The 9,215-nt window shown below is 45.6% G+C and overlaps 1 protein-coding gene across 1 annotated transcript in view; it reads right to left on the bottom strand.

Moving 5' to 3' along the window:
- Positions 1–7,189: 7,189 nt before the first annotated feature.
- C1H10orf90 (chromosome 1 C10orf90 homolog) overlaps positions 7,190–9,215 on the bottom strand; it is a 102,159-nt gene continuing 100,133 nt past the window's right edge. Inside the window, exons 8-9 of the mRNA XM_052174473.1 lie at positions 7,314–7,413; positions 7,190–7,228 (exon numbers count right to left, since the gene is read on the bottom strand). Of these exons, the coding sequence (XP_052030433.1) occupies positions 7,190–7,228; positions 7,314–7,413 (139 nt within the window). The remainder of the gene's footprint in view (positions 7,229–7,313; positions 7,414–9,215) is intronic.

Genomic DNA, 9,215 nt, shown 5'->3' with positions numbered 1-9,215 from the left:
CACGGGTGACAGTTGTCTGGTTTCCTGGATGTTATTTGCAGCTGCCCCACCACTTCGGGCACACCAGGGAGGCACAAGGCTCACAACAGAGGGAAAATGCTCAGAGTGTCTTTGAAGCACACTTACCTCTATGGAATTTATTGTTGAGGGCTGTTTAGTAGAATAATTTCCAGGAAATCATTCCTTTTTCCTATTCAGACAGATCTTTTCTGTATTAGCCATGGTTCTAGAAAGGAACAGCATTTACAGAATGTGTCTATGTGTGTGTATATGATTATTATATATGACATGTCATACACATGTATATAGTATATGTATGTATATATATATATGGATTTATTGGAATGACTTATAGAATGTGGATGTGGCTAGTCCAACAATGACTGTGATTATTATATGATATGTCATACGCACACATATATGTATATGTATACATACATATACACATCCTTATAAAGGTATTCATTGGAATGGCTTACAGGATGTGGTCCAGCTAGTCCAACAATGGCTGTCTACCAATGGGAGGGCCAAGAATCCAGTAGTTGTTCAGTCCATGAAGCTGGATGTCTCAGCTGGTCTTTAGTATATACCTAAATCCCAAGGAAGAAGGCTGTAATGCCGGTGAAGGATCAACTTGCCAGAGATTGTAAGCAAGCAGATAGAGATTGAGCTCCCTTCTTCTATGTATTTATATAGGCTGCCAGCAAAAGTGTGGCCCAGATTAAGGTCAATCTTTCCATCTTAAAAAGATCTGGGTATGTAGCAAAGGATTGCCTTAGCAGGTATCACTGGGAGGGGAGCCCCTTGGTTCTGTGGAGGCTCCATGACCCAGGGTAGGGGAATGCTAGGGTAGTGAGGCAGGGCGTGTGGGTAAAGCAGTCTCATAGAGTCAGGGGGAGGGGGGAAGGGATGGAGCTTCTGGCAGGGAAACTGGGAAAGGGGATAACATTTGAAATGTAAATAAATAAAATAACCAATAAAAAATGAAAAAGATACAATGTTTCAAAAAAAACTGGATTAACAGTGTGCCTTCCCACCTCAAAGATCCAGATTAGAAATGAGTATTACCACTTCAAATACTAAAGATTTCATTTAAAACATATCTCACACGTTTGCTCAGTCATTTGGGTTTTAGCTAATTCGGACAGTCAAGCTCACAACCACACAGAGCCATCATATTTTCCCTCTTTTCAGCTGTGTGTGTATGTATGAGAGAGGCGTGTGTGAGTGTGTATGATATGTGTAAGGTCAGAGGATAACAATGGGTATCTTCAATTGTTCTCCACCTTAGTTTTTGAGGCAGGGTCTCTCACCAGGCCTGGGACTCATGGTTTTGGCTAGACTGGCTAGTCCGTGAGGCCCTTAGGTCCTCCTATCCCTCCGTCCCCAGCCCTGGGATCACTGGTGTGTGCTGTTGGGCTCAGCTTTTGCATGTGGGAAGCACTCAGGCACAACAACTGCATGTCATGCTGTTTACTGAGTGAGGGGTCACCTTCTTCCCCCTCTTTTAAGAGTTTTAAAAGTTTTCGTTCCTTTGTTTGAGATGCTCTGAGTCAGTCAGTTCTTTCCCTCCCAGGGTCTAAGGCACTTAAATCTGGGAGAAACACTGCTACTTGAAGTCACCTTTCTGACTGCACCATGGCCAGACAAGTGTCCAGGAACCTTTTTAGAGAGGTTTAGAACAAACTAGAATTTCAGTGTCTCTCCCTCCCTTTTGTGCACATCCCTGATGAGCAGCAGCTCAGATCAAATCTTCAATTGAGACAGCAGCTGCAACTTGACGAAAAGCTCTGGACTTCTGGAGAAGCTTGCAAAATTGTCATTGCTCTAGTACATGTGACTTGTAGATAGAGGTCTGCCTTGGTAGAGGATCCTGGCCTTCTAAAACAAGTCGCAGGATGTTAGTGGGGGACCTCGAAGAGTCTCCAGTAGCTGATGCACAGCCTGCTCTTCCTTGATGAGCCAACTCTGTCCCAACTGTACAGGGCAAGATGAGAGAGAAGAAAGAAAGAGGGATGGGGGGAGGGGGGAGGGAGAGGGAGAGGGAGAGGGAGAAACTTCCAAAGTGATTCAGCCCCAGGAAGGGACTGCTTCTGCCAAGGATAGCGGATTTCAAAGGTTTCTACAGGACTACACATTTGTGGGCAATTCTGATGAAAGTACAAACTCAAGGAACCTTATCAGGTGGAACCATCTGCTGATGGACACACTGTAATCACTTAGCAGCCCACTTCCTCTGAGAGTGCACACAGTGCATTCCGGTCCACTCATACAAGTCATTTTTTTCTACCACACTCTTAGTCGTTTGACCCAGAACTCTCATGTACCAATGATTAGATCACCCTCCCTGGGCAGACACATCCTGCCCCTCCTGCAGCCACTGTGCCTCATACCCAGACTGTGGGTCATCAGATACACTCAGAGGCCAGGGCCATTGCATGATTTTTTTTTTTTTTTTTTTTAACCAGTAAATGTTGAAAAGTAGGGACTCTGTGGGACAGAGACTTATCCATACTCTCTCAGGATTGGCTGCCTCACTGGCACTTCTTTCAGAGTCTTGTTCTTCTGAGCAAGTATTTGCTGACTCACCCAGGGGAGCTGACAACTTCCAGGAAGTTGGGTTGGCAACAGACCCTGGCTGAGGAGCCAAGACAATTGTTTTCCCATTAGTCCATTACCAGCTGGCAGGCGGGATGCATAACCCAAATAGGAACTGCTCCTTCCACATGAAGTCATGGGGACCACCGGGAGACGGCCCAGTTCTCTTACCACCTGGACGTCTCTAAGGACTTCAAATGTTGCCTGGTCCAGACTCAGGAATCTTTCCTTAGAAACTCCTCGGCCCCCTGCATGCTGCATTTCTGAAAAGTCATCTTCATCCTGGACCCAACACAACCTCAGAGGCAAATAAACCACTGTCAGAGAAGAATTTGTTTGTTGAAGTTACGATGGCAAAGTCTAGTTAGAATTTTCAAACCCCACAGAGTCTTTCTTAAGGTCTGAATTTAAGAAAAATGCTCAGAAATTGATAGCCAGTTCCTCAGAGAAGAGAGGAAATGGCTGCGTTAATTCTGTAGGCCATGATTTCTATACTGATTATAACATTATTTCTGTTACTACACGACACAAGAGAAACTCACGCTGTGTCTGCTTCATTTATCAGCATTAAAATAATTTCTACAATAAGAAAATAAGCTCAACAGGAAACCAAAAGTTGATTTTCTGCCTTGTCCCAGCTGGAACAGAGGGGATATTACCCCACAGCAGATATCACTCCATATTCCTGCGTGGTTCCCCTCTGGGACCCTAGTTGAGAACCGCCCTTGAGAACATTCTTCAGTGCCCTTTAATGTGTGGTTGGCTCTTCCTTCTTTACATTTGAGGACTCAGCAGTAGGTTTGCAGTGAAGGTGAGTGTTTTATGAACTCTTAGAAGTTGGCTTCATCTAGCATTCTCTCTTTAAAATGTTAGCTGACACAAACCCACCTCCTTAAGTATCACCGAACAGTCTGGAAACAGCTGGGCCCTGAATTTAGATGCATGGGAAAAGCTTTGGAAATACTCTGGAGATACTAAAGAAAAGTAAGGACAGATGTCTCAGGATCCTCATCCAAGAGAGTCTGTCCTTAACTATCATAGAATTGACTTAAAGTGTATATTTTTTCAAAAATACTGTTGAACTGTACATAGGAATTTGTTGGAGTACTTAGAAGAGGCCCTAACAGTATTTTAAAAAACAAACACAACTTTGCTGAGCTGCTCTGAAATGATTCCCAAGGTGACTGGGTATTGGAGGGGATGTGAACGTTTACCAGAAGCCAGGAGCTTGGGATGAGGTTGGCGGATGATCAGGAGTTCAAGGCCAGCTGAGGGATGATACACAGAGTTCATAACTAGCCTGGGTTACATGAACCTGTATCTCAAAAAACCTAAAACCAACCAACCAACCAACCAACCAACCAACCAACCAAACTTTTTCAAAAACATTTTGCATTTATTTACTTATTCACTGTGTGTGTTTGTGGGGGCAAGCACATGTCATGGCACACAAGGAGATCCAGAGGACAAGCTGTGGAGTGAGCTCTCCCCTCTCCTCCCTTCTCCTCCGTGGGTCCTGGGGATCAAAATCCGGTTGTCAAGACCTTGGGAAAGCAGCCCTACACCTAAGGAGTTGCCTTTCCAGCCCCCAACCAAACTTTATAATGAAGCTTCTTGCTTACAGGACTGACCAGCTGCTGTAAAGCTAAGCATACAATGGCCTTTTGAAGCATCTCGCTGCTAAGCCCTCTCAACCAACTCATGGCCCATGCGCCTCTCCTCCCACCTCTGTGCATGCCAGGAAACACTCATGGTGTGTTTGCTTTGGGCCAGGCATTCTTCCATACACTCCACTCCCATCCACTTTATTTCCATAGCAACTGCATGAAGAAGGCACTATACTTACTTGCATCTGGCAGTTAGGGAAACTGAGGCAAGGCTAAACAACCAACTGTGCCAGGTCTTTACTGAATTTTCTCCTTTCACCATCCCCCCACTCCAAACTCCACCCCTCTCCCCCCACTCCCTATCCCCACTCCATTTCCACCCTTTTTGTCTGCTTAGTTAAAATGGATCCTAGGCCCTTGGTAGAGTCTCCCTTAGGTGGCTGGACAATGCTAATCTTTGCCAGTAGGGGGCGAGGGAGAGATACAGCTCAGCCAGGCCCTGGGCCAGGCCCTGCAAAGCTTGCATTTCCTTGCCCCCCCCACCCCGCCCCCATCCCCCTTTGTTGCTGCAGCAGAAGGGCTCAACCTTGTACATCCCCAGGGCAGGTTTCTGGCACACTTCGGAGGGTAGATTTTCAGCAAGTTCTACAGGTGTGACAGCACAAAATGTTTTCTGTCATCTGCTGTGCCACGCTCTGATTCTTCAGGTGCAGCGCCTTTATTTCCATGGCTACTTGGACTCTTCAGAGCTGCCTCCACTTCTCATAAGACAATTCTCTATATGGTTAGTAATTCAGTACAGCAAGCATTCCTGTATTACCATGTGGTTTCTCTGCTGGCAGATACTGACTGGCATCTCTGTCCAAGGCCACAGACTGGGAACAGTAGTGGCACCTAGAGCTTCTGCTCCTGGGAGTTCTGTCAGGTTGCTTCCTCTGAACAGGGCAGACATAATGAAGCACAAGTGTTGATTCTAGTTGTTGGAGACAGCCTGCCAACAATAGCACAGGAAAGTACATCAAACTGTGTTGGGTCCCCGTAGCCTATGGTTGTTGTTGTTTGGTTGTTTTTTTTTTCCCAGACAGGATTTTTCTCTGTTAGCCATGGCTGTCCTGGAACTCACTCTGTAGACCAGGCTGACCTTGAACTCTGAGATCTGTCCACCTCTGCCTCCCAGTGCTGGGATTAAAGGCTTGTAACATTATTGCCTGGCTTATTTGTTTGTTTGTTTTTAATGCCATTCTGTAATCCAAAATGGAAAGACTGGAACAGGTAGAACTTTGGGGCTCAGTGGCAAGCAAGCTTACTCTCTCTCTCTCTCTCTCTCTCTCTCTCTCTCTCTCTCTATATATATATATATATATATATATATATGAATAATGCCTGAATTCTGATGCCTAAGATTATCCTCTGGCCTCCTCAAGTAAATACACACGTACCCACACACACGCATCTGAACATCTGAGCACACATATTTGTGTATACACACAGAGACAGATATCTACAAATAAATAAAGCAATTAAGAAATAAATAAAAAGAGAAGTGATGGCGCTGGCTCTGCTGAAGGGTAGCAGAGAGGACCATGCCAAGAGAGAGACCTCCGTTAGGGTTAGGGTTAGGGTTAGGGTTAGGGTTAGGGTTAGGGCTAGGGCTAGGGCTAGGGCAAGGGCAAGGGCAAGGGCAAGGGCAAGGGCAAGGGCAAGGGCAGGGGCTAGGGTTAGGGCTGGGGCTAGGGCAGGGGCTAGGGTTAGGGCTAGGGTTAGGGTTAGGGCTAGGGCTAGGGCAGAGGCTAGGGTTAGAGTTAGGGTTAGGGTTAGGGCTAGGGCTAGGGCTAGGGCTAGGGTAGGTTTTATATTTGACAAATGCAAAAAGGATGTGGTGCAGAAAGAGGTGACATGTGCAGCAGTGGGATGGATGACAGGGACAGGGGTGTCACCAGGGCTCCCGCACCAATCTCTACACCTTCACTAGAGACTCCTATACACTGCCTGGACAGTCATCCCTGCTTCTTTGCACCGGCTCCTGAGAGGTGACATTCCCCCCTGGGCATCCAGAAGCACAAGGACTTTCATGGTGGCCCTGGATAGAGGTGAAGGAGACATGGTGTTGCCATGGGGTTGCAGCAGGTATTATTACTGCTCAGAATAGAGGATAGAGAAATGCTTGCTTTTCAAATAACCGCTTTTATTTCCACGTGGGTTGCAAAAACTAATTTGTTCTTAATTCCACAGATACATATTTAGGAGGAGTGCTTGAAAGAATAAATTAAGAGCGGGCTCTGCTAGGCCATTTGGTCAAGATAACTTCCTGCTTGGGTGGTGAAGGTGCTGCCAGTGTTGCTTAATCATTCTCCTGGCTCCCAGTGAAACAGGTGCTCGGGCTAACAAAGGTAGGCACTGCGGGTGGGGCAGGAGAGAGGCAGAGGGCTCTTCTGCTTGTTCTGTGTTCTGCCTCTCCATCTGTCCATCTCAAAGTCAGCCTCTGACACTCCAGGATGTGTATGCAGCACAAACTTTGACTTTAGATTTCAGAACCGGCAGCCATTGGGATTGGAAGTTAAAATGTGATAGATTTTTGTTTCTCAAATTTTTGAAAAAAAAAACATGCTCCCCCCCCCCTGCAAAAAAACCAAAAATGCAAGCATCCAAGCACACTTGAGTATGTAAAGCTTTCCTGCTTGCGTGGAATTGGTATAATGGAAGCTTCAGAAGCAATGGGTAAATTCACAAGTCAGAAAAAATGGAAGGGACTAAGTCTGGTAGGTTCCAAGGGGTTGAGGTCCCAACAATGGACTGCTGATCGATTGCCTGCAGTACTGTTGCTTTTGTTTGGGACATTCAGAAAATCACATTTCCTTTGTGGGGGAAAAAAATCAGAAGTAAAGGTGTCTTTCACGTGTGGAGATAGTGTCAAATTTAATGGTTCATCCAGCGTCGTCAGATGTTTTCCCAGATCCAGGCTGGGCTAGCAGAACTGCCTGGGATCAAACTGCATTCCTTTGAAGGAGCTGGTCCAGTAATTGCTGGAGGGGCAGGGGAAACAAGGATGTCAAGTTCACCATTCCCCTGTGTACCGCCCACCCCAACCTGCGCCAGGCTGCTAGCTACCTTTTTGAAGACTTCTGCTCGGAGCCTGTTACTCTGTAAGATCACTCTTTTCTTCTGCTCCTCTTTTTTCTTTCTAACTTCCGGCAAGTTATTATAGATTCTGAAAGAGACAGAGGACATGGTGAGCCAAAGATGGCAGGTGTTGGTGTGAGGGGGCAGCCAGGCTAGGAAGTAAATATTATATTTTATTTTATTTAGCAGGAAGGAGCCCACAAGTAGTCCAATTGATGAACTCCCCTGCCCTCAGAGGGCAGGGAATCCTGTGGAAGAGGAGGAGGAGCCATTGGGGATAAAGGACACCAGGCAGACAAGGTCCTCTAAGTCAACTGAGCCAAGCTCAAATAAACTCACCGAGGCATCATGTACTGGGCCCTGCATGGCTCTGCACCAGGTCCTCTACATGTATGTTATAGCTTTCAGTTTAGTATTTTTATGAGACTGCTGCGTGTGTAAGTGAGTAGGTTTCTGATTCTAGTACCTTCTCTTGGGCTCTTTTCCTTTTGTTGGTTTGTCTTCTCCAACTTCAATGTGATAGCTTTTTTTAAAAAAAAACAAACAAACTTTTTTTTTTAAAAAATAAAATATTTTATTTTATTAAAAAAGAATAAAGGGAAATAATTAAAATGAAACAAGTACATTTGTAAATCTAATTAAATTCATAGTGGCCCTGAAAAAAACAAAAAGAACTTCTTTGATGTCCCAGGACATGGTCACACTGGGAACAGCATCTCAATGATGCTTCGTGGGAAGGGCACAGGCAAGCTGGGAGACCAGGCATGTGCATGGAAGTCCCTTCTCAGCCTGCATTACCCGCTGGCTTGCTGTTCTGAATGTCGACATTCTCTACATATTCCCATTTTTGCCTTCCAATTTTTGACTGCCTGTGACTTGACAAGGGGGTGACAGATGAAAGGCAGCAGCAAGAATCAGAGATTGGGGGAAAAAAAAAGTGCTTTTTTTCTCTTAGCACATGGCACGTCTGATTAAGCTGATTCTAAATCCATTCCAGATTCAAGTATTTTGCCCTTGTCCCCATGTAAGATTATGAGCTTCTGAGTTATCAGTGGGGTCTAGGGGATGCTTATCTGGAAGGTTGTTTTCTCCTTCTCACACAAACTGTTTGGGTACTGATGCCAATTGGTTTTCCTGCCATACAATGGATTCACTACATCGTGAGCCTATAGATTCCTACAAGGCATTCAGTTCAAACATCTCTTTCACATTTTCTCTCATGTATGAAGTCAGATGATTCGAGATTTTTCTGCCATTACAAGCATGAGCACAAAGTATAAAAGGACAATGACAACATTAGTAGGTGACGTCTTAGTTACTGAGCATCAGGCTAGTCACACTCCGTGCTCAGGATACCTGGAAGAACTATCTAGGGGGACTTGTCATGCAACAAAGAACATGAGTCCCAGCAAGATGAAGAGATTTGGGTAGAGCCCCTCAGTTTGGCTAACTGTGGGGTGGGACAGCATTGGGACCTCAAGCTCAACGCTTCTTTCTTGCTGTAAAGCACCGTGCTTCAACTACACTGCACACGCTACTCACGGAATCCTGAGCGGCCTGTGCTCTGACAGAGCCCAGCACATTGGGTGTTAGTGAGGATTATGCAAATGTGTGAATAAAGAAACACACCTTGTTCGACTGGAACAAGGAACAAGGGAGAAGACCACAAGGGAGTTGATGTCATAGCCCTCGAGTGGGCAGTTCCTGAGATCCAGAGACCATCTTTCCTGGAGCTGACCACTCAACTCTGCTAGGAAGTTGAAACAAAAGCTTCCATGTCCCACTTCTGGCCCTACACAGTTTCCTCAGATGAGATCCCCTGATACATAACAGTTTGCCTCTACAAAGACACTGCACAGGTAGTCAAAAACAAGGCCAGAGATCTGCATC

Source organism: Apodemus sylvaticus, chromosome 1, assembly GCF_947179515.1.
Source record: "Apodemus sylvaticus chromosome 1, mApoSyl1.1, whole genome shotgun sequence".
Classification (NCBI taxonomy): domain Eukaryota; kingdom Metazoa; phylum Chordata; class Mammalia; order Rodentia; family Muridae; genus Apodemus; species Apodemus sylvaticus.
This window is presented reverse-complemented; position numbering and strand designations above follow the sequence as displayed.